The sequence below is a fragment of the Nansenia antarctica genome (genome assembly GCF_963989245.1).
Source record: "Nansenia antarctica genome assembly, chromosome: 5".
Lineage (NCBI taxonomy): Eukaryota > Metazoa > Chordata > Actinopteri > Argentiniformes > Microstomatidae > Nansenia > Nansenia antarctica.
In genome coordinates, this window is record NC_137690.1 from 64,014,548 (window position 1) to 64,040,764 (window position 26,217).

Sequence of the window (26,217 nt, forward strand, 5' to 3'; positions counted from 1 at the left end):
AGCCTTACAGTAATGCAATCTTCTGTGTCCAATGTATTGTTGTTCATGTTTCACTGTTTTCTGGTATCTAGATTGAGAATGTGTGTCTAATTCATCCACTTGGACAACTTTGTTTTTGTTGATTAATGCTATTCTGTACTGCAATATATTCTTGTTGTGCAGCTTAACAGTTTTACTTGCTTCTCTTGACCAGGCACATACTAATACATGCCATTTAGCTGACGCTTTTATCCAAAGCAACTTACATTGCAGTGAGTGCATACATTTTTCAGTATATATGGTCCCAGAGGGAATCAAACCCACAACCATAGCGTTGTTAGCGCCATGCTCTACCGACTGAGCCACAGAGGACCACAACATACTGTATCCACACTGATGGCCATTTTGCATGCTTGTGCCTTATGGTAAACTGTAGTCAATAAATAACTACAGAGTTGTCCATAAGGCACAAACGTGCAGAATAGTGAGGAGGGGATGGTGAGGAGTATGGTGAGGAGTGGCTGCAGCATGGCAAGCATAGTTATTATAGCCTTTGCCCTCGGTTCAATGGCCTGTAAACATGTAAGCTACTTATTACTAAATTGGAGAGAAAAAAACAAATTGTGTGTACCTCTCCACAGCCCAGTTTATTTATGCTGATTTATGCTACCTGTGCTGCCAACAGGGCAATGATGCCAAGCCAATAAAACCCTCACAACAGAACAGACCCGCTGTGAATTATTCAGTGCAAGTGTCTCTCTCCGTGGGGAACGTTGGACATGTATATGGTTTAGGGCTAACCCGCAAAAAGCCTGGGTGAAATGCATTTGGACAGGTTAGACGGTGTTAAGGCTAAGTAGGGGCTTGGGGAGATCCAATGTATTTAGCCATTGTAGCAACAGTACCCTGATCAACAAATGTTTACTGACTCTGGCTGAGTTTCGGTTTCTTCTCTCTTGTTGGCCTGATCCTCAGAAGGGCTTAATCAGGGTCAGATGGTGACAGGTGGCCTTAGTAACAAAACAAGGAGATGGGTTTTTGGCACGGTGGGTACCCTGGCAGTAGAGTGGAGGGATAGGGTGATCTGTTTGGTAAAGACTTGGCAGGGTCTCCCGTCTCCCTCTTTCCACTTGTTTTGCAGTGTCTGGCACACGGTCAGGATTTTAATGACTAACCCGACGACTGGGGAATCCTCACCATTCTCTTCCCTCTTAGCTCCATAAGAAGACGGTCCACAACAAACAAACAAACAAACAGTCAAAAGAGAAGAACAAATAAGCAGTATAATATACTGACGTTGTATGTGTAGATCACTACCATCAATTTCAATGTGAGAATACAATTTATTATATTGTTCACGCACTGAGAGTCCAAAGGGCTTAACTTTGGAACCATGATCAGGCAGACATGTACTTCTGCTCTAGGTACAAATTACAGTATGTTGGTTTTGTTGCACTGGGGATATACTCACCGACTCGTTTATGTATGCAGTCTTGAAGCTCAGTCACAACCAATACCATAATGATGCACCACAGGTATCTGGAACATTATTGCTTAGTTATTTGCCACATAGAGTCCAACAGACACACCCTTACTCACCCTTGTGCATTTCTTCGATGAACCGGTAGTGATGCCCCGATACCGTTTTTTGCCACCGATACCGATCACATAACATTGGCTCACGTGGTTTGCGTCATTGATCGGTTGTCGTGATCGACGACTAGAAAGCATTATCGGATTTCCCCAATCTCATATTTTTCCTGAATATCGGCCGATTCTGATTGCTCACTGATCGATCGGGCTACTAGGATCTGGGATTTTACTAGGATTCCTAGTAAAAAGTCTATAAATCTGCCTGTAGCTACGGCCTCTGTGCCGAGAGAGTGGACAAAGGAAAGGTTAATTTGCAGGTCTCTTCTCCTGAGGTAGCTACTTGAGAATCAATAGTTTGTCTCTGCTACTATCTGCCCTCTGCTGCCTCTCAAAGGCCTCTCTCTTCACCTAATATTTCAGCTGTAGTCAGTTATGATATTGATTAATTTTCATATCACCCTTTAGTTGGTTTAGATGCTGAATCAAATCCCAGCACTTGCTATTTAGTTGCTATAATGTATTGGGTAGAGTAGTATTTCTCTTTCAGTCGACTCAGTTTCACCCCTCATTATGGGACTTGCTCTCTTGTGTACCTTTCTCTGAAGACACCTATTCAATAATGACTGATACAGGCAGACCAGTTATGCCATTTTATTCAGCGAACCACTCTTCACAAGATTAGGGAAAGGGGGGCAATGAGGTGAGGGGTCTCCCTCCTCCCTCATCTTCTTCAGAGGACCTAGGTTACATTTATAACCTTTAGTTCTCTCCCTTACTATGGAACCCTGCAAAAAATTATCCTATTGCTTTAGGACTGTTTGCACAGAGGGCACAGTCCAGGCTGTAAAAAACCCATTGAAACGTATGGCAGCTGGCAGCAGCACCTACTTATCTATACACAGAGGGGGGTCTCCCTCATGTCCTTCAGAGAAACTGTGTTACATTTGTAACCTTTAGGTACTGGGTACTGTAGTAAGCCGAGAAGAGTTCTCAGTGTGTTCTGTGTTTTTTTTTTTTTCCCCTCAGGACTTTGTGGATACGAGCCCCTCACATAGGAACTGGAAAGGGATAGCCATCTCCCTGTTGGTCATAGTGGTGGTCTGCTCTCTTATCACCATGTCTGTCGTCGTCCTCACACCAGGTAACAACACATGACGGGGAGGAAAATGCATTGGCTTCCAGGTTGGGTTTTTCAATCTTGGCTTGACCAATGCTGTATTGTTCAATCTGGGCAATGTTCAATGGTGTGTCTGTCTCTGTGGGGTGGGGGTTGGGGGATGTAATAATGTAATAACATGCAGATCATGTCATAATTGCTAATATATAATACTTTTTAGCATGAATAATGAAATACAAAAAAATCTATGTACTTGTTGATAATGATATGTTGAGCGAATAACGTAATAACATTTTGCACATAATGTTAAGTCATTACATTGTTCATTAGTTATTACCTTATCAAGGGAGTAACAACTTTATATGACATATTTTACCATAGTTTGATCAGAACAAGCATTGTGATTGGAGGAAATGCCACAATCTATCACAAAATACATACTTAAGCCATTGTTTTCTTGTCACAATACTGAAAACATGTTGTTTTGTGACCATTGTCTAAAAGCAATACGGCACTATAGTCTAAGCTTTATCGTGAATCTCCAGCTGTGACTTCATTCATGATAAAGCACGGGCTCTCGTGCCACGTTGCTTAATGTAATCACTGCAACTAATAATGTAATCACTTACATTAGGCCATTAGACACACTCTCCACCACCCTGCCAAGCTGTGTGTCGCAAACTGAGCTGACCCAATGTAACAAAGACGAAGTGTGAGCTCTCGGCATCTTACATCAGGATAGTAGGATGTTTCACTGCTTCAGTGCTTTCTAATACTTACTGATATTGTTTTGCAGCGGAAGTCCCTGGTGGCAGTAACTCCAGGCTTACTGTGATGGACCTGTTCAAACCAGACTTCACCGTGCATCACCCTGAGGCCACATGGATGAGTGGTAAGTGCTTTGAGGAGAATTCTCCAGGTGATTTTTAATGTCTCCCTATAAAATGATAGGTACAGTATATTTAACCCGGATAACAGAGATGTTGCATTCTGTTGACCTTCATGATGTAAAGGAACCATCGAATAATATATTTCAGATTTTGTTTGTTAGCAAGCAAAGCATAAGGAGGCACAGTGAAAAAAGCATCAGAATGACACCTCCTAATGCACAATCAATAAAAACAGATGGCCTCACAGCCATGCATGTTTTGGGCCAAAACAGTAGACTGTCTCTTTATCTCAAGTTATCATTCGGAGAGCCTCGAGGATGTAGCCATGGGTCAAACCTTCCCGGCATATTGGGAATAATCCCCTTGGCCGTAAAGCCAGCAGGCTCTATAGTGTGAGACAATAGTTTGGGCACAGGTGTCTTGTTTTTGTGTCCACCTGCCACAGCGCGTGAGCTCTGTCACATGGCCCACCATGAGAAATGGATACAGAGAGCCTGTGGCTCCAAGGGCAACAAATACAAATGACTTTTCCAGTAGCCTGTTGATTCTCATTACGTGGATGGGGGCAGGATGCCTTCTCACACTGTGCCGGGGCTGATGGACTGCATGAACTCTTCTGGACCTCCTGTTGATTTCACACCCCTCCCATAATGGATCAAGCCATATCACCTGTCCACACATTCACGCTAGCTTTTTCCCTTTCTGCAGGGTACATGGCCCTAACACCCATAATCCCTTTTGTAATCCACTGTGACGAACATAATGACAAACACACTGGTAGCAATAACAAGTGCACAGTGGTAAAGTATTGTGCTGGTCGGGGAAGATGTGGAGTTGATACTCTAGTACAGGCTTAAGAATTACACTGGGTGTGGAGAGTGATGATGGTTAGGGATGTTCTGACTAGGCCCACGAGCCCCACTCACTGCTTGGACCTCATTATATTTGGAGGGATTATCTGGGTGAGTGCTCTCTGTCACTCTGCTGCTTAGTATGCCAGAACACCATAGTCTATCAATCTATTTTAGATAGACCACATTGGAAGCTCATTATGTTTTTTTGGGGGGGGTTATTGCAATGTGCCACTGTGTCTTTCTCTTTGCAGCTGGTGTTTGTAATTCATTGTGTGGAATAATATATACAATTCACTTTATTATCACTCTATTGGGTATTATCTCTTCTGTATGGACAGACATTTAGTGTCAAATACCAACGTTAACAATGTGGTTGTGTTTGGATTTTGGGGAAGTAATTACAATTGTACAACAATACACAGTACATAGTGCCGGGCAAATGTCTGATAGATAGTGCCACAATACAATAAAGAGATAAAGCATTACTGTATAGGCAACTTTTTATTTTAATTTTCATGCAATTTCTTTAGGTAACCACGGAAACTGTTGTAATCGTCAGTCCGACATTTTGTTTTGATCTAATTCTCAACTATCTGCGGAGGAATTATTCAGAGCTGTTTATTTTGGGCAGTCAAATGAGTGACTAATGTACATTAGAGCCAAACTGACATTTTCACACAACACATTAGTCAGAGCAACATTTGTTTTAATCAGACGAGGCTGCGATGTTCCAATAGCAGAAATATACCAACTATAAACTGTAGGATGTGTGCACCACACACTCACACGCTGTTAATAAAGTTGCAGTAGTTTGGCCATATTTTGTCCAAATATAAATAATATACAGTCATTCAAAGATGTTAGGTTGCAACTTAGGTCAACTCAAAAAGAGTGATTTCACCACAGGTATACTCCATGATCAAGTATTATTACCATGTCTACAAAGATGATCTGTTAGTTCATACACAACCTCCATCAATGACATTATAATAATGTGTCTGTCATATCATCCATTATTGGTTAAATTTATATTTGAATGAATGAATGAATGAATGAATGAATGAATGAATGAATGAATGAATGAATGAATGAATGAATGAATGAATGAATGGTCTTTATTGTCATTGCTATAGTACAGGTACCAAACAACCAAATTTAGGAGGGGTGGCTCCCCTGGTGCTAGGAAAGAAAAAAAAACTAAACAAAAAAAAAAACACAAGAAGGGAAGGAGCTGGTTTACATAAATAAAGGCTATGTACACTATCCACTATACTATACTGTACAGATAGACGACTAGGGTTGTCATATTGCACATAGTGTTATTGCACATTCATTTAAAGTGTCGCAGTTTGCAGGCTTGAAATGTACATATTTGTGCCTCAGCACTACACCTGATTTTTTCAGTCCAGCAGCTGCCATCAATCCGTCCAGACTGTCCAGGGCCCAGAACCTAGGTCTTTGCTGTGTTCAGGGCCTGGATGGCCCTGGGGTAGAAGCTGTGCTTCAGTCTGTTTGTCCTTGCGGCCATGGTCCTGTACCGCCTTTTCGAGGGCAGCCGGGCAAAGTGTTCGTACCCAGGGTGGGTCGGGTCCCTGGAGATCTTGGAGGCCTTCCTGAGGCAGCGTGTGTTGTACAGCTCTTCCAGAGAGGGGAGGGGGGCGCCGGTGATCTTCTGGGCTGTTCTCACGACTCTCTGTAGCGCATTTCTCTCCGTGGTTGTGCAGCTGGAGAACCAGTTGCAGATGCCATAGGTGAGGATGCTCTCCACTGCGCAGCGGTAGTAGGCCACCATTATCTCCTGCTTGTTGTGTTCCTTCCTGAGGACTCTCAGGAAGTAGAGCCACTGTTGTGCCCTCTTGATGGTGGCTGCTGTGTTGTTCTAATACCATACCAGTAGATAATATTATCTCATTAAAATAGGGATGCTCTATCAGATGAAAGGTCAGTGAGAACGGCTATTTATAGATACTTGACTAGCCTTGAGGATGTAGGATCATTTTAATTAAGTGAAATATACATATTCCTAATGATGACACAGAGGCAGGGGCAGAAACAGCAAGATGAAAGGCCATTTAAAGGTTAGAGAGTCATACGGACCTCCAGACAGACTTAATGGCTCGCTGTGTAATGCCGTAATACCCGTCAAGTACTGGACGCTCAAAACCAAAGGTAGGTTTAGAAATAAAGAAAAACCATGAGGGCCTTACTTATATTATATCAACACTAATCAGCTCATGTCTCTTAATAGCAGCATGCTAGTTTTATCGACCAACCCCCTCCAGCAATTGACAACATACTGTACTATTATGCTCAGTCAGTACATAAAAGTACATGGTGATTATGTTGAAAGACATTTTTTAGACGATGGATACAATTCTCATGTAGTGCAATGCTACATGATATGACACTCCAGAAAGGGTTAACTATCTTAAAGCAACTGTCTGGTGCCATGGTGAAATGGGAACTACCTTTTTTAGGACAAGGACAACATTGATTTAATGTGGCTGTTCGCCAGCAAGGTGTGCCAAAGGCCCAGGAGAGATAAGAAGAGGCTGTCTTGAAATGAAATGCAGGGAAATGATGACAATCAGTGATCTGACAATCACAGCCTGATATAATGGGACTAGGGGTGTCGTCTTTTAAGCTCTCTGTGTTGCTCGTCGATGACGATTAGTAGATGATGGCTACACACACTTCACTAGTCAACACTGGTTAAGCTGATCACTCTGCAAAACATCTGCCAAACAAGATAATGGTATACTGCTTGAAATGGCATTTTTGACTTGTATTGTTACTCAGAGAGTGATGGTTGTACAACAGCCATACTGATGGGTACAGTATGTATTATTCATTAGTACATTATTGTTTCTTGACTCTCAGTTGCTGTACTGTCTTGGGATATGCAAACAAATTGTCATGTATTGCTGTACTGTCTGTGCAGGTCACACTGACTGTTATTTCAGAAAGACATATATTGGATACTGTTTCAAGTTCGTCTGTATTAATACTGATACACTTGTGAAGAAATTAGGACCCCCCATGAAATATTTAGTTCTTTTTTAAGAAAAAAAAGAAAAATAATCTTCTTTCAAACAATATCTCTAGATAAAGGTGATGTAATTGAACCAGAAACAATTTAAATGTTACTTTGTTATCATTTATCGAACAACAAATGAACAAAGATGTTAATTCCTATCAAGGAAAAAGTTAGGACACTCTATGCCCTAATAGCTGGTATTGCCCCCTTTGGCTGAAATAATATCAATTAGACGTTTCCTATAACTGTCTACCAGTCTCTGACATCGACTGGGAGACAGTTTTTCTCACTCCTCCATGCAGAATTCTTTCAGCTGTGTGATGTTTGACGAGTGTCTTGCATGCACAGCCGTTTCATCGTCATCCCACAGCATCTGAGTAGTATTAAGATCCAGGCTTTCACTTGGCCATTCCAGCACTCCATTTATTTCTTTTCCTTGCCATTCCTTGGTGGATCTACTGGAATGTTTTGGGTCATTATCATGTTGTATGGTCCACATTAGCTTCAGCTTAAACCTTTGGACGGATGGTCTCACATTTTCCTCAAGCATCCTCTGATACAATAAATAGTTCATAGAGGATTCTATGATGGTAAGCTGGACAGGTGCTGCTGCAGCAAAGCAGCTCCAAACCATAACATTTCCATGCCCATGCTTCATAGTTGGTATGAGGTTCTTGTGCTCAAATGCTGTCTTAGGTTTGTGCCAAACATGTCATTTGTTACTGTGTCCAAATAATTCAACTTTGGATTAATCTGTCCAAAGCACATTGTTCCAGAAGTCCTGGTGCAGTGGCAATGCGCTCAAACACACAGAAGAAAGACTCAATCTGAGACTCTTGGAAAACAGGGACCAAAGAAATGTTTTCACTGACATCAAAATGAAACACCACCACAGAGACCAACAAAACAACACATGTATTCCTACACTAGAAACGCCCTCACAAGGCTAAGCTAGGCCGTTCACTCCGCTCCTCCACCTCTGCTGGCCGACTGGCCCCATCACCTCTACGCCAACACGGCAGTCACGCTGCCCGGTCACGTCCCTTCACTATACTGGCTCCCCACTGGTGCAATTAGCTTCCCACGGCTGTCAGAACTGTGGAGTCACTCCCCATCTTCCGCGGGAGACTGAAGACCCATCTCTTCAGGTTACACCTTAACTGCTCCTCTTGAGACGTCTACTACCCCCCAGCACTGTGCCTCCTGAGAAACCTGCTTCCCCATATGGGGAGATATGGGGAGTAACAATAAAATAGAACTGCAGGGACAAGAACAAGAGGCGACTGGAGAATATAGATAAAACAAGATTTATTATAAAACTGCAAAATAAACTTTCTGTGAAACTCTTAAACTAAAAACGACTCTCTATAAAAAAAAGGAGAGCGTATGAATATTAATACACAATATAAAGTAAATTAGCAATGTAATTGTTATGTATTGAAGTGTAATTTTGAGCTATGTGGACCACCGTAGTTGGAGTGATAAAAAGCGGATAGGTAAATGCGGAAGTGATTATGCCTGTATACCTGCGATGTGTTCAGTAAAGCTACTACGGATATAATCAAAGTGTTTCGCCGTCTCTGCCTCCATTCTTGATCGGGAATTAGCGATGTTATTGTCTACATACATAACAAAACAATTGGCGACGAGAATCGACGAACTTGTGCGGCGGTTTTGTTTCCCCCTGGATTACAAATTATCACCGGCGGGAGTCATGACCAGGGCGGTGTGCGTGCTGTGAAGTTCGGGAAAAGAGAAACTCACACTGTGCATATTGGAGGAGAGTACACAAGTAAGTGAAACGGACTTACTTAAAGTGGGAAAATGCCGATGACTGGAGCATTTGGACAGTTTGATGACACTTTAGAGACTTGGAATGCTTACACTGAACGGTTTGAGTTTTTTGTTATTGCTAATGACATTAAAAATGACAAGGTGGTGGCAACCTTCCTCAGTATAATATGAGCTAAAACGTTTGGCTTGCTAAGGGACTTACTCCAACCAAACAAGCCAGGTGCCTATTCTTACACGGACATTGTGACAACGTTAAATGGACATTTTTGCCCAAAGCCTTTGGTGATTGCAGAGCGGTTCAGGTTCCACAAGAGGAATCAAGAGGAAGGTGAATCCATTACTCAATATGTAGCAGTACTGAGGAAATTGACTGAACATTGTCAGTTTGGCACATCACTGTGTGACACTCTGCGTGACAGACTTGTGTGTGGATTAATGAGTGAGGCAATACAGAAGCGCCTGCTCACAGAGGAGCACCTCACATTTAAGACAGCTGTGGATATTGCAATATCAATGGAGCTAGCTGCCAGGGAAGCACTGCAGCTAGGGGCTGCCTCAAGAGTGCATGGGGTAGCAGCCACACATGATAGACAGAGAGGGGGTACCCTGGAATGTTATCGTTGTGGGAAACGTGATCACCTGTCATCAGAATGCTGGGCGAGGGAGCTCCTATGCCATCACTGTGACAAGAGGGGACACATTGAGCGGGTTTGTAGAGCTAAGAGAGAGAAGTCAACAAAGGACACCTTTAAAGATAGGAAAAAGTCAGACAAGGCAAACACAGACAACTGGCGGTCAAAGAAGAAACTGCACAGTGTTAAGCAGGGACAGACAAGCAGCAGTGGAACAGACTCAGAAGAGGAGTTACCAATAAAGGTGTTAACTGTAAAAGGAGGCTCGGCAGCCTATAGTGTCACCCCGTTATTGGAAGGACATCCCATTACGATGGAAATCGATACTGGAGCCGCTGTATCACTAATGTCAGAGACACTGTTCAAGAAAAAACTGAACCATATGCCATTGACTCAGGCAAAGCTCATTCTAAAAACATACACAGGTGAAACCGTCCCCATGGTTGGGAGGGCTAAGGTCCTAGTTGAATTAAATGGACAAAAAGTCAGGCTTCCGATCTATGTGGTCAGAGGGGACTATCCAGCACTGATGGGCAGACCATGGCTGGAGGTGATGCGTCTGAACTGGAGAAAGGTGAATGCAGTATCAGAAGATACCACCGGCATATCAGCAGTGTTAAAGCGACATGCAGCTGTGTTTAAAGACGAGCTGGGGAGCATGAAAGGCATCACAGTCAAGCTGCAGGTCAAACCTGATTCCAAACCACGCTTTATGAAAGCCAGGACTGTTCCCTATGCACTCAGGCCAAAGGTCGACGCTGATATACAGAGGCTGGTGAAGATTGGGGTCATTGAGCCAGTACCATACAGCGACTGGGCCACCCCCGTGGTCCCGGTAATCAAGAGAGATGGATCAGTTCGCCTGTGTGGTGACTTCAAGGTAACTGTTAACCCGGTGCTGACTGTTGAACAATACCCTCTTCCAGTGATTGAGGACCTGTTTGCTGGGTTGGCTGGTGGTAAGAAATTCAGTAAAATCGATCTGAACCAGGCCTACCTACAGATGCATGTTGAAAAAGAGTCACAGGAGCTCCTCACCATCACCACCCACAAGGGTCTCTTTAGATATCACCGTCTGCCGTTTGGCATCACCTCCGCCCCGGCAGTGTTCCAGAGGGCCATGGATCAGGTCCTGAGTGGTCTCTCTGGTGTGCAATGCTATCTGGATGATATCTTGGTGACTGGAAAGGATGATGAAGAACATCTGCTGAACCTGGATAAAACTCTGGGAAGACTTGAAGAATATGGCTTACGTGTTCGCCAGGAAAAATGCGACTTCTTCAAGGCAGCAGTGGAATACCTGGGCCATGTCATCGATGCAGACGGGCTCCACACAGCGCCCTCTAAAGTGACCGCCATTTCAGAGGCTCCTGCTCCCGAGAATGTGAGCCAGTTGAGATCTTTTCTTGGGCTTCTAAACTATTATGGCAAGTTTATTCCACAGCTGTCTACGCGGCTAAAGCCGTTGCACGAACTACTGAGGGAGGGCAAAACATGGTCATGGTCAAAAGAATGTGACGCAGCGTTTAACATAGCCAAAGCAGCATTGACCGACAAGAGGGTGTTAACACACTTCGACCCGTCCTTGCCTCTCCAACTCGCATGTGACGCATCGCCATATGGAGTGGGCGCCGTGGTGTCCCATATCACACCGACTGGAGAAGACAAACCCATCGCGTTTGCGTCACGTACGCTGAGCACAGCAGAAAGGAACTATCCACAGATAGAGAAAGAAGCATTAAGCATTATCTTTGGAATTAAAAAGTTCCACACTTACCTGTTCGGAAGGAGGTTCACCCTGCTGACCGACCATCGTCCTTTGACATCCATCTTGGGTCCGTATGCAGGGATACCGACCCTGGCAGCAAGCCGCATGCAGCGCTGGGCACTGCTCCTCAGTGCTCACAACTATGAAATTAAGTACCGGAGGTCAGGGGCACACGCCAATGCGGATGCTTTGTCACGCCTTCCACTTCCTGATCACCCTAAGAGCAAGGAGCAAACCATTTTCTACTTTGACATGGTGGAGAGTGCCCCGGTGACTGCTCACCGTGTCAGGAAGGAAACAAAGGGGGACCCCATCCTCTCCAGGGTGTTTGACCGCGTTATGAGAGGGGATCTGTCACAGGTTCCTGACGCACCACCGGATCTTCAGCCTTACCTTTCGCGGGGGAAGGAGTTGACGGTGACGGCTGGATGCTTGCTCTGGGGCATGCGGGTCATAATCCCGACAAAGCTGAGAGAACCAGTCCTGAGAGAGCTACACTCAGGCCATTGTGGCATCGTCAGGATGAAAGAGCTTGCACGCAGTTACTTCTGGTGGCCTGGGCTAGACTATGACATTGAATCTAAAGCCAGATCATGCCCATCATGTCAAGTCATCAGAAACACACCAAGCCTGGCTCCGCTGCATCCTTGGGACTGGCCAGCGTGTCCCTGGCAACGAGTTCATCTGGATTTTGCAGGACCAGTTGATGGAGCTATGCTGCTGGTGGCCGTGGACGCACACTCAAAGTGGCCTGAGGTGGCTGTCATGTCCACCATCACCTCGGGGAAGACCATTCAGATATTGAGGGAGATGTTTGGTCGATTTGGACTCCCTGAGCAGATCGTCACTGATAATGGGCCATCTTTTGTATCAACAGAGATGGAGGACTTCCTACAGAACAATGGAATTAAGCACATCCTTTCAAGTCCATACCATCCATCCAGCAACGGATTGGCGGAGAGAATGGTGCAAACTGTAAAACATGCCCTCAAAGCATCCAAGAGTGAGGCTCCCTTGAAGCAACGCCTTGATACTTTTCTATTCAAGTATCGTAATACCCCTCATGCAACGACTGGGACCTCGCCAGCTTACCTTCTAATGAAGAGGCAGCTTCGGACACGTCTTGATCTGCTGCGACCTACCTCAACGGAAACATCAGTCCACGAGAAACAGCAGGAACAAGTAAATCAGCGAGCTAAGCGGTCTAAAGACAGACAGTTTGATGTTGGAGACTCTGTCCTCGCACGCAACTACACTACTAAGGAGAAATGGACCCCTGCCACGGTCCTCCGGAAGACTGGACCTGTTTCCTATCATGTTCACACCAAAGACAATCAGACATGGCGTAGGCACGTGGACCAGTTGTTGCCTAGAGAGCTAGGAGTGACCAGCCCCACATCCGGGGCATCAGGATTCACGTTCACGGACGAGCTGACACCACACCTGAGCATGCCGGTACCTGCAGCGGCCACACCTTCGCCGCCTGCAGTAGAGCTAGCACCTCCAGACCCCTCGGTGATCGAATGCCCTGTGATCGAGCTGGAACCCAGCCCTTCTCCGGTGCTGAGGCGCTATCCCCCAAGAGACAGGAAACCTCCTGAGCGCCTGGTGCTAACCCTGTCTACCATCTCTCCCTAGTTGACATTTAATGTGTATGATGCTAATGTGGACATTATCATTTAAGGGGGGAGGAAATATGTTATGTATTGAAGTGTAATTTTGAGCTATGTGGACCACCGTAGTTGGAGTGATAAAAAGCGGATAGGTAAATGCGGAAGTGATTATGCCTGTATACCTGCGATGTGTTCCGTAAAGCTACTACGGATATAATCAAAGTGTTTCGCCGTCTCTGCCTCCATTCTTGATCGGGAATTAGCGATGTTATTGTCTACATACATAACAGTAATGAACAATGTAGCAAGTAACTTAAAGTGAAGGCCAAACACAAGATTAATAAACACACTCCCTCTCGAGACACATTTACAGACACTGGTACACACTACAACCTGCTGTACCACACAACAGCTGTAGCTAAAATGTTAACCACCAAAAAACAACCCAGGAGTCGTAGACTGGTCCACTGGCCCAATCTGAATGTCTCTCCCAGCCTTTTATCCTCCTGCACAGGTGTACTGAATCAGGCCGTCACCATGGCAATAGGCAGGGAGGAAATGCAATCACCTGGGATAAACACAGGAAACAAACAAACACAATACGGCCGTACACAAACACACTACGGCCGTAACTGTCTAGGTGTTCTCTGGCAAATGTTAGTCTTTAGTCCAATGATGACTTGTTCGAGACTTCTTGAAGCATCTTGCAGTCTGCTCTTGGGCTGAACTTGCTAGGACAGCCTGACTTGGCCATGTTGGCAGTTGTTCCAGACAGTTCCAGACAGTTCCAGACAGTGGAATGGCTGATTTCTTTTTTTTTTGAATTTATTTGGAGATGTTTTTAAATCCCTTCCCAGACTCATACGCATTGACAACTTTCTTTCTCAGGCCTCAGAGAGTTCTTTTGATATCTTTGAGGAATAACAGGCATAATATTAGTCAATGCATGCCTAGTGATGATATCAACCCTGTGATATGTGCTTGTTTTACGGATCATAACAAAATGTTCTCCCCCTGTCATATTACAGATTCCGAAGTGTTGTACAGGAACCGAGATGGCCACGTCATCAAGTTCAACTTTGCCACCAACGAGACAGACATAATACTGAGAAACAGCACATTTGTAAGTGCATGCACTGTCACGTATTCCTTCCTGCTCTCCATCAGCTGATTTAGGTTTGTTCTACCTTCTCATCATTTGACTCCTGTTACTTTGTGATACGTTTTGGAGTCTTCTGACAGGTCACGTTTTGTGTGGTACATAAGCGGATCTGTCTTTCATTAGCATGTTTTGGTCATTTCATTATCCGGGGGAAAACAGGGCGATATTAATCAGCCTAGCCAATGGTGGAATGATAATACCGTGATGTGCATGTGATACTCTGCATTACAATTCTACTCATACACAAATACATTAGGGTAGCAACCACTGAATCTAATTCATTCATGTTGTATATGATTCATGATTCATTCAAGTGTATACAGACTTTGTCTTTCTTTGTCCTAGGTTGGTTTCAAAGTTGCAAAATATTCTCTCTCTCCAGACATGAAATATGTGCTTTTTGCTTACGATGTTAAACAGGTAGGTAAAAAAAAAAAACATTGCTCCTTTTTGTTGTTGTTTTGTTTGAGTGTATACTGTATGTTTATCATTGATTGTCCCCCCCCCACGATGAAATCTAGTCTCTATCTATACACTGTTTTTCTCTATTGTCAGAGCTACTGAGAGTCAGTTAGACAAACATTGGTTATTGTTTCATGATGAGTTGTCGGCTGATTGATTATAAGAAGAGTTCTCTTTAAAGCTGCAACACCAAACATGATGGCATATAGATCAGTTTTATAAAATCCAAACAGATAACCATCCATGACCATGATCATAGCCTGCCAAGTGGGGGCCAAAGAGACTGTGATCTACTGTACAAAAGAAATATCATTGCATAATGTCCTTTGAAAGGAGTTTTCCTTTTTTGTTCTATCTGGCATTCAGACATCCTTTGTGCAACTCTGTGATGTGAGCCCACAATCAGTGATCGGCTATTGATTTGTCTTTGTTTATGAATGGGTCGATTAAAAGCAAGGTTTGGAAGCGTTGGACTGTCTGGAAACTCTACGGACCAGACTGATACAAAATACAACCGTTTGAACTGTAATGTCAGGCATTTCATTGTTGAATCTTGACACTGTCTAGTACGCTCGACTGCTTCCATTTACAGGATAGGCTGTAATTGCAACATAAGGCACATGCTACAGCACACTTTATACTTTGTGATTGACTAATGATTGTCTTTGGAGGAAAGTTAGAGGAACTTTTTTCTGTGAGTAAAGTCAGTGTAAAATAACAGAATGTATAGAATGAATGAATGAATAGTCAATGTGTTATTTGAACCTGTTATTTCCACCTTTCAGGTGTACAGATATTCATACACTGCATCATACACCATTTACAACATCCATACAAGGTAAGAAACCGAATCGACTGTACTCACTTAATGTGTGCATTGAAATGTTTCAATATGCATCCATTATGCGTTGAACTACATTTAATATTTTTAAGGATGGATACATTTCTACACCTACAATACACCCAGTCTGCAGCATCCTGTACTAGGCACCATATGCTGTTTGTTCTACATCTGTGTGCGTGTGCGTGTGTGTGTGTGTGTGTGTGTGTGTGTGTGTGTGTGTGTGTTTGTGTTAGGGAGGTGTGGGAATTGAATCCACCCGAGGTACAGAATGCAGTGCTCCAGCATGCAGCCTGGGGTGTCCAGGGACAGCAGCTGGTGAGTGTGTCTCTTCTCTATGACGTCACCCACCCACCCACTCACTCACTTTCTCCACCACACCCCCGCCCTCCAACACATTATTATCTGACAGAAATGGATTGGTGTTAACATTATGGCTTGACTGGGCTATATTGCTTTTATACCTGTCTGACCCTTTCAGATTTGAGTCATCAGTGGTGTGTGCTGGGATTGGAATTGCACAGGGCTAGGTTTTTGTGTTGGCGTAGGTTATCTCTGTACAGACATTAAGCACCTTCTGTATCAGTCATTCATTTTGACTGCACAGTGTGTAACAGATGGAGATGTTGGTGTGGGATTATGGTCGAAATAATATAAACAAGCGATATAAAAGTACTAAAAGTGAGTAAGTCAGTAATCTTGTAGCCTAATGACGCACAATGGATAAAGCAAAGAGCGCATATAAAATGCACACGTCAAATCGTTCAGTGACTGACTGAAAGGTTCAGTCGAATACAATCAAGTAGCAGTACACAATTATGCACTCATATCATTTTGCTTTGGTTCCATAAATGGAAATAAGTCATGAATGTTTTAGAATAACTACTGCAATCCTTGACTGCAATGAGCTTGTGTGTTGTAGCAGGATAAGGAGGATCAGTTTCTGGCCTGTGGACGCTCCGGTGATGTGATGTTGCCGCTGTAGCCACAACAATAGAATTATAGCCCAACCTTACTCTTCTCATTTCAGATCTACATCTTTGAAAACAACATCTATTACCAATCCGAGGTACAAAGCAATTCCCTCAGGATCACCTCCTCGGGAATGGAAGGAGTCATTTTTAATGGAATCGCTGACTGGCTATATGAAGGTCTGTGTGAATGCCAATTTGCAGGTTCAAGGCTTATCCAAGGACACCCAGAAAATATACACCGGAGAGGGGGGAATAAATAACACAGACAAAAAAAAAAAGGAATAAATCACATTTTCACAGATGAATGGCTCTGGCATTCGGGGGGAAAGACGGAATAAAATGCTAAATTAGTGCTATCACCGCATTTGTCCGTTTGTAAAGAATAATTGAAAAGACGAGGACTAACTCTCAACATTTTAGGAAAGTTAATTAAATGTAGATAAAGGAAAGTCATTATTTTACTTGGCAGTATGCTGATAATGCTCTCCCCCCTATAATTGTTAGAACTATGCCAAGCTCAATGATAGGGAGGGGCAAGGGTTAATGTCATTCTAAATGTGCACGCAATAATTATACCCTAATGATACACTTTAGCCCCCGCTCATTTAGCTTCCTGTTCCTAAATGGTAGTTACGTAACTAAAGACTCCATGTTCTCATTATCTTTTTTCTTAGTTTTTTTTCTAACTTTTTGGGGGGTGATTTGTAGTTCAGTGTATGACTGGTGGTTTATCTTGGCATTGTGTTCAGAGGAGCTTCTGCAGTCTCACCTAGCTCACTGGTGGTCACCTGATGGGGAGATGCTGGCCTTTCTGATGATTAATGACACCCTGGTGCCCAACATGGTCCTCCCTAAGTTCACTGGCAGCACATATCCCAAAGGACTACAGTACCCATACCCTAAGGTACAGTAAGGCAAAAGTAGACCAGATGTCATTCGTGACGTTAGAATTACAAGGTCAAAATTTAGTTTTCTACATAATCTGATCCATTAGGTGTTCATTAATGCCTGTGTGGTATTATTTTTAAAATGTTGACATTTTTGAGTTAGTAATTAATAAAATACAAAGGTTCCATCTCACAAAACATAATGGAATGTAAAACCTTTGACGCTCAATATCTCTGAACTACCCTAAGCGGAGATAGAACCGTATAATTCTAAGCTCACGCATTGTCCTTCAGTTTATCTATCCCATTAGTGAGTCGCTGCTTGAAAGAACACATTTGAAACCTTTTACAGGTATTTTGTATTGATGCTTCTGCTTTGGGAGTTCTGCAAAGTTTGCCTTGGTTTTTCATACAATAAACAAGATGTGACATCTAGTGTAATTTTCCTTGGGAAATTAAGACATCATGTGTTTTGCAACAACTGTAGCTTTCGGTTATGTTGATGATGCCGTAAATAGGGTTGGTTGTTTATTGTTTTCCACAATACATTGCATTCAGAATTCAGAATGTGACTAGGAGGATTGTTGTAGGTGAAATGTGACTGCTCTTGCTCATGTTTTAGTTAGGCCAGCAGAGGCTGGTGGAGGTAGAAATAAATCACTTACCTGAGTTAGGTCTACTGCTATATCAGCTAGACCAGGTAGACATTCTCTTAGTACGTATGTGATGAAAAAGTAATGTCCCCATCTCTGTAATGTTCCCTCTCCCTGGTCATTAGTGGTAGTGTTGGCCTAGTGGATAGGTGAGTTGGACTGATGATCAGAAGGTCATGAGTTCAAAATCCCACCTGGGAACACCACCACTAGTGTGCCTTTGAGTAAGGCAATTAGCCCTAAATTACTCCAGGGAGACTCTGTAATCTCTCATTGTAAATTGCTAAATGGTTAAAATGTAGAATGGTTGGAAATGCCTAATGCATTGTAGTCTTGTTTTATACAACATTCTGTCTAATAAAGTATTCATGCTGTCTACAAAAGGGAAATGGGAAACTGAATAAATGATTAGATGTATTTGATAAGACCACTGCTATGATTTTATAGGAGGCTATGTTAGCTTACATAAAGGAGCCTGGAACACATTGTGATGTGTTGACAGTCCAGTCTTTACCTTGAGAACTTTTTAAGAAGAGGATTATTTCTTCTACAATAATAATAATAATAGGAAGTGTTTAATGGTGTCACTATAACTCATCCAAGTGTCCAGGGAAAAATGAAGATGTTAGGTAGACCAGAGAGGTTATTGTGTAGCTTTGTTTCAATGTTCTGAGATTAGAATGTATTCTAATTCAACTGGGCTGCCCTCCCTCCCTCCCTCCCTCCCTCTCAGGCTGGCCAGGCCAACCCCACGGTGGGGCTGTTTGTGGTCAACCTATATGGACCCACACACACTCAGGAGTTGGTGCCACCGCAGGACATGAAACTCAGGTGAGGAGGACAGGCAGGGTCTCAAAATCCTTATCTGACATAATTCTAATAGACCATTCCTTTACTTCTGTGTCTCTATGACACGGTTACTTTATATCACTTGTTGAATATACAGTATGCGTAGTTTCATTATTACAGTGCATGTTTGACAAAGTGCCATTTCTAGTGGTAAAAAAATATTTGATGTTTCAAGGATGTTTTGTGTGTGTGTGTGCGTGTGCGTGCGTCTGTGTACCAGGGAACACTATGTGGCAATGGTGAAGTGGATCAGTAAGACACATGTAGCGGTGCGATGGCTCAACCGGTCGCAGAACTTTTCGGTCCTCACCGTCTGTGATGCAACCATAGGAACCTGTGTCCAGGTGGGCACATGTATCCATTCACCTACAGCAAGGAGGGTTCATAGTCGCTGGCTAGGTTCACAGGAGCTACTGATGAATCATGCACGCTTTTTTTTTCCAGCTACACGCTTCGCTAGCAAGATACAGGGTGTCTGTGGCCTTGATATTATGCTGTCAGTCTAAGTCGCACATTGCTCATGAAGCTTTTTTGTTTGTTTAGGAGTAACATTGTAGTGTTTCATCTTTCCTGTATTTCATGTAGGCTTACTGACCTGATTTTCCCATTTTTATTTTAGCGACATGAGGAAATATCAGAACTCTGGCTCACCAGGCAGGTATGCTGATTGCAATGTTCGATTTATACACATGCCGCCAAGTTATAGTCACAGTGCCTGTATTACTCTCTGATAGCATCTTATTGATCTTATTTATGCTACGCGTGTACATGTATCGGGCTTCGACACAGTAATACTAAAGAAAACGACATTGTGGTTATGTCTTCAGAACCAGGTGCCAGTATTTTCAAGGGACGGGAGCAGGTTTTTCCTGACCATGCCTGTGAAGCAAGGGGGACAAGGAGTCTTTCATCACATTGCCATGTATTCTAAACAGGTGAATGTTTCTGTCATACTGTCCCTCAAAAACACACATTTGCGACCAGAGATGCTTTTCCACTCAGCCCCAATGCTCCACCCTACCTGGATGTAAAAGCAGAGCCCATGCTTACTCCAATTGTATGATTTTTAAAATGCACAAAACTATGCACAAGTGACTAAATCAGGTACAATGTACGTGTGAGTAAATGAGTTGGGACACAGGGTGTGTTTAAAAAGGCTATCACAATAAAGGCATCTTGAATTTCATCCCCCCAGTGCAGATCGTGTCCAGGCAACTTCGTATTTGACTTCCGAGTCGTATTAATTGTTAGTTGCAGTGGTTTATGTCTGGGAAAGTTTTAACTTAAAGTTTTAACTTTTCTTCAAAAAGGAGCATCGTTTGATCATTTAAGGTAGCGTAGCACCTCTACTGCAGCTGTTTGAGGACACAACCCGCTTTTCTTTCCTTTTTTCTCTCTTGTAAATCATTCTTTGTTTTCTTCTCTCAGTTCAGAAGTGATCAAAGCGAAGTTCGTCACTTAACGTCAGGCAACTGGGAGGTGACCAGAATCTTAACGTACGATGAAAGCGATCATATCATGTAAGTGTGCCAGTTCCGTTTAGTGTTTGATGAGATGTAAGAATCTTGATAGACCTCCGTACTGATAGGATAATTAAGTAGTGTATTCTATGTGTCTGTGTAATCATAAATGCTTAAAAAAGTATTTATTTTATTTTAATTCCACACACTGTATGTTCTCCCATGTAGCCTATTACCATTATGTAACTAGGTGTTCCTATTTGTACTGCTTTCACCCAAAATAGATATTTTCTCAGTACTGAAGAGTCCCCACAAAAGAGACACTTGTACAGGCAAGTCATATACAGTACATGCTATATTCCTCTCTATACCATGTTGTAAACATTCCTCTCAATGAAGCACTATTGCAGTAGTTCTTCTCAGCTGCAATGCACTAGTATTAGTATAACAATTAGTCATAATAATGTATTAGTTTAGTATGAATACTAAACATGCTCCCTCTTGCAGTGTTTCTACGGTTGGTCTGTTTTTACGCCAATGTCTGACCTGTGAGCTGAATCAGGAGGAGTGCACATTCTTTGACGCTGACATCAGCCCCAATACTCAGCATGTCATCCTACAGTGTAAAGGTGAGTCAGTTCTGGCTTCCTCCATGATCTACAGCACTCGCACATACGGTAATTAGTACCCTAGCATCTGACTCTGGCTCAGGGGGGAAAAGGGGTAGTGACACTTAACACTGGAACCGAAGATACTGTAATTGTTAATTGAGAAACCTTTGAAAATGATGGGATCAATGTGCTCAGACACAGAGTTATGTTTTCAGCATTCTGGTCATATGAACTAATCAAGTTTCTTGTTTTATTGGTTTTAAAGGATCAAAGCTTTAAAGAAAACATGATCTGTTGTGTGTGTGTGTCTTCGGTTCCTCAGGTCCTGGTGCCCCATCTGTAATGCTGCTGAGTTTTGATAATGTTAACTGTGAGTATTGATTTTAAACCCTCCTGTTCCGTTCAATTTCCAGTCATTTGCAATGGTCCTTTTTCCTGTTTGGGATGAAATTGTTGGCTGGGTTTCATATCAATGTGTGAAATTTTGAACAGCTGCTCCATAAAATTGACTGCCAAGGTTGGCTTAAACAAGCAGCTGGGAAGTAGTTTTAATTCAAATGTGATAGATTTGTATGCCTGGATAGCTTTCACTGATTCTGAATCTATGGCTTAAACATGTTTAATTACACTCAAATGATGCAATTGATGTAAGTCCAAAACAAATTCACTAGAGTAAATGACAGAAGCCAGTGAAAATGTTGTTAAATGATTTTACTGTAGAAATGAATGTGTTATTGCTTTAAGCCTTATGACAACCTGTTATTTTATATTACTGCTTCATGCCCCATATCATTAGCTTTTTTTCAGTTTCAACTTCTGTCCAGCAGCCAAAACTGCCCTTTGTACAGTATCTGAATGAATGAATGAATGAATGAATGGACTTTATTGTCATTGCTACAGTACAGGTACCAAACAACGAAATTTAGGAGGGGTGGCTCCCCTGGTGTTAGGAAAGGAAAAAAAATAAACACTTTTAGAAAAAGAATAAAATCACAAGAAGGTAAGGAGCTGGTTTACATAAATAAAGGCTATGTACACAATCCACTGTACTATACTGCACAGATAGTCAACTAGGGTTGTCATATTGCACAAAAGTATTTTTTCACGTTATTTAAAGTGTCATTCTATCTCATTCTATCTCCTCAATAGCCTTCACAAATATGGCTCCAGCTTACATTAGTATATACATGTCTTATGTAAATGTGCAATGCACTGTAAGCATTTGAGTTTATGCTTAGCTACAGTATGTCCATAACTACACTTTCTCCTCACACAGCGTACTTCATCCTGGAGAACAACAGGCCTCTGAGAACTGCCTTGGAGAGCAAGAAGGTCCTTCAAACAGTCACCAGGGTCATCACAAATGAAAACTATGGTAACCACGTGCTTCTTTTTTGAAGGGATAGTTCACCCAAATTGCAAAATCACATAGTTGGTTCCTTACCTTGCAAGGAGAAGGAGACGTACAGACGTCAGTTCTTCTCACACATTCTTTATGTTTTTTTGAGCACAGTAACTGATAGCTAATTGTTAGCAGGTTTAACTGAAAAACAATGGAAGTCAATGGACTCCAAATTAGCATGTTTGACCATGTTTAGCTAGTTTGCTTGACATGCCAAAATCATCTCCAATTCTCTGAAAACACTAAATTCCTTTGTGATCATTGTAAATGACAGATGATTTTGATTTTGACATTTTAAACATGCAAATGTATGGTCCATTGACTTCCATTGGTTTTTGGTTAAACACTCTAACAATTAGTTGTTAGTGACGGTTCCCAGATAAACAGAAGTGTTGATTGAAGTCTGACCTTTATTTATGTCACGGTAAGGAACCAAATATGTGATTTGGGTGAACAATCCCTTCTAGACTGTTCTCACCCCCCCCCCCCCTCCTTGCTCTCTCTCTCTCCCTCCCTCTCTGTCTGCACCCCTATGTCTCTATCTATTTATCTCTACTTAGAAACATCTCTCATTTCAGCTTCTCTAATTCCCATTTCTCCTGCCACAGAGCTCCCTTTGAAACTGACCTATCCACCTGATTTCTCAGAATCTCTTCTCTATGGCCTTCTCTTGATAGTGTAAGCATTGTTCCATCTCAGTGCTTCTTTTCTGACCTGACAATGTTCCCATGGTTTACTTTACTTTTGCCACTGATATTGAAAGACAGCTAGAACAGTGTGTATCACCGTTAGATCTGACATGTCTTTGTGTTTGTGGCAGTGACGGTACTCCTGGCAGTCAGTCAGTGAGTGATGAGTTTCAGCTGGACTGGGACTCGGTTATGGTCAGTTCAGATGAGCTGATTGTGGCGAGACTGGATGGCAGAGGGACAGGGTACCAGGGCCAGAGAGTCCTGCAGCAGATTGACCAGAGGCTGGGCACTGTGGAAGTCCAGGACCATATTGCTGCACTGGAGTATGTAGTCTACTCCCTACTCAAACCTTGAACTTCGATAGCATGTGTCTTTAATATATATTTTTTTGCACAGATATTGTAGACAAGTGAATAAGACAAGTGACATATACAAGTAAAAGTTAAATGTGTAGGTGAGGAGAGAAACTCCAAATGGCATTAGAATGAATGAATGAATGTCTTCATGTCACTTGATTTCAATCTAGTAGCTGCCATCAAATTGTCTAGATTGTCCAGGGCCTAGAAGAAGAAATCTAACTAGACTTGAGTCAGATCAGAAGTCTTATCAATACATGGTTTGTTGTTTTGTCACTCCAGGTACTTAACGAAGCTCCCATATATTGATCGCACACAAGTTGGAATCTACGGAAAGGTACGTTAACTGTTCTCTTTCTGTTGATCATCATGTGTCAGACTCCAGGGGGTGTGTTCAATAAGTCGTTATCTAATTTTCCCTGTACAGGGTTATGGAGGTTATATTACATTAATGCTGTTGAAGTCCACAAAGAAATTGATAAAGTGTGCAGCTGCTATGGCTCCAGTGATTGACTGGACCATGTATGGTAAGTGAATGTTCATATGAACTGATACAATTTGCTACAAGATTTGAGTTAGAACATGTTCTGATACAAATGCCAAACAATGTATTTTCTTCAAAATGTAATGATCAAGTTAATGAAAGATGAGGAAGAGAGATTATTTTTTTTACATTTGTTAATCTATATTTTAGCTTCAGCTTTTTCAGAGAGATACTTTGGCCTGCCTTCAAGGAATGACAACACATATCAAGTAAGTTGTTTACGATGGCCCATCTGTTGTTATTATCTTAACATTCTGACTCCCTCCCTATTTCCTATTTTTCTGTCAACATAATGTTATACCATATTGGAAAACAGCAAGATATTTAGCACTGGTGTGTGTGTGTGTGTGTGTGTGTGTGTGTGTGTGTGTGTGTGTGTGTGTGTGTGTGTGTGTGTGTGTGTGCGCATGTGTGTGTGTGTGTGCGTGCATGCGTGCGTGTGTATGTACGTGCATGCGTGCGTGTGTACGTGCAATTTTAAGCACTAGCACATGTTAAATGACCATGAGAACATTGAAAGTGTTTTTCTGGAAGTGGGTTGTTGATATGTGGGCCAGTTTGATCTATTTCTGTAGCTCCCGTAGCAGGGGGTATGCTTTAAGTGATGCTAGCAGAAGGAAGTAGCACAATTTGATCTCAAAGTAATCAGTAGGGCATCACTCATGCAGTCCTCGGAGAAAGAAGATGGAAATGGACATTACCCATTAATGGCACAATAACAAACTCGGCATCCTCTGTGGCATTAGAAAGGTTTTGTCCAATTTGTATTATAGCAACACAAACTGTTTGGTTAGGTTTGAATGCTGTTGAAACGTGTTCTGGCAAACATAAACCTTCTCCCATATCTGGCTTTTCAGTTCTCGAATGTGCTGACAAACATGATAGGGCTGCAAGGACACAATCTGCTGTTGATCCATGGTACGGCTGACGGTAAGTACCCTTTTGTTCAACAGAACCAGAAAAAAGACTGTTGGGCTTACATCATGACCAGCCATGTGGTGTATCTAATGAATCTTAAAACCAATCCGTGTCTTTCTTTCCCAGCAAATGTTCACTTTCAACATTCAGCTGAGTTAGTTAGACACCTGATAAAGATCGGAGCTAACTACACAATGCAGGTATGAGCCGTGATCTACACATATTTGGCATTTTGGTTGCATTTATGAAAAGCTTTAGTCATTTATAGTGAATAATGACACAATACTTTAGACTATGGCTCTGTTTCATGGAAACCCTCTTCCAGGAAAAAAATAGAATCTAGTTGTCACATCGTATTCCTTTAAGTTGATGGAGTTGTCACTGAATGATTGATGGGACAATGGCCAGACAGGCCAATTCTGACTGACCTTGTTTTTGAGGCAGATTTACCCAGATGAGGGCCATTTCCTGTCTGTGAAGAGCCAGCGGCACCTGACAGAGTCCCTGATTGGCTTCTTCAGAGGATGTTTTCAGGACGATGCCTTATCGTTACCTGAGCAAGCCAAAGAGGATGAGTGATGCGGACACAGAAAAGGCTGTTTGTATATGTTGGATGCAAATGTTATATACAGTGCTCTACAAGGACTGCATCTGCCCAGAGGGCTCTTGACAATGTCTTAGATGGTAGACCAGGACAAAGTCTTAGTTGTAGGTAACTAACTGAGTTGAGTGTGTGTGTGTGTGTGTAAGAGAGAGAGAGAAATTACGCACTACAGAATACTTTATGAAAGCTTACAATCTGCAGAAGTACATAAAGCATTATGGACAAATAATGAGGTTTCAAGGATTTTTACATATATCAATATTCCGTTCAGTGATACAGAAGGAGCCAAATATATTGTTTGTGACGATGCAGCAATCGTGCGTGCTTCATTCATGAATTGAGGTTCAAGTTCAAATTTACCTTGTGCACACACTGACCGTGGTTACTAGATGGCACTAGTGAGCCAAGCTTGGACCACTTTTTGACGCAATGATCAAGTTTGTAGACATTCAGTTCCTATTTTGGCAATCCATTTTTCTGTAATATTCTGGCTTATCTGATTTGTTCTCTTTATGCCTTTCTGTA

At 42.5% G+C, this 26,217-nt stretch overlaps 1 protein-coding gene across 1 annotated transcript in view; it reads left to right on the plus strand.

Annotated features, from left to right (window-relative positions):
• LOC308158237 (inactive dipeptidyl peptidase 10-like) overlaps nt 1–25,667 on the plus strand; it is a gene marked incomplete at both ends in the record, with an annotated part of 38,154 nt that extends 12,487 nt beyond the window's left edge. Inside the window, 25 exons of the mRNA XM_080531831.1 lie at nt 2,599–2,713; nt 3,486–3,581; nt 14,306–14,400; nt 14,785–14,859; nt 15,687–15,739; nt 15,979–16,060; nt 16,773–16,893; nt 17,466–17,620; nt 18,990–19,087; nt 19,326–19,449; nt 19,725–19,763; nt 19,933–20,040; nt 20,534–20,625; nt 20,850–20,897; nt 21,073–21,194; nt 21,499–21,546; nt 22,453–22,551; nt 23,187–23,256; nt 23,399–23,593; nt 23,909–23,963; nt 24,054–24,153; nt 24,321–24,379; nt 25,028–25,100; nt 25,215–25,288; nt 25,533–25,667. Of these exons, the coding sequence (XP_080387957.1) occupies nt 2,599–2,713; nt 3,486–3,581; nt 14,306–14,400; nt 14,785–14,859; nt 15,687–15,739; nt 15,979–16,060; nt 16,773–16,893; nt 17,466–17,620; nt 18,990–19,087; nt 19,326–19,449; nt 19,725–19,763; nt 19,933–20,040; nt 20,534–20,625; nt 20,850–20,897; nt 21,073–21,194; nt 21,499–21,546; nt 22,453–22,551; nt 23,187–23,256; nt 23,399–23,593; nt 23,909–23,963; nt 24,054–24,153; nt 24,321–24,379; nt 25,028–25,100; nt 25,215–25,288; nt 25,533–25,667 (2,331 nt within the window). The remainder of the gene's footprint in view (nt 1–2,598; nt 2,714–3,485; nt 3,582–14,305; nt 14,401–14,784; nt 14,860–15,686; nt 15,740–15,978; nt 16,061–16,772; nt 16,894–17,465; nt 17,621–18,989; nt 19,088–19,325; nt 19,450–19,724; nt 19,764–19,932; nt 20,041–20,533; nt 20,626–20,849; nt 20,898–21,072; nt 21,195–21,498; nt 21,547–22,452; nt 22,552–23,186; nt 23,257–23,398; nt 23,594–23,908; nt 23,964–24,053; nt 24,154–24,320; nt 24,380–25,027; nt 25,101–25,214; nt 25,289–25,532) is intronic.
• Nucleotides 25,668–26,217: the final 550 nt, after the last annotated feature.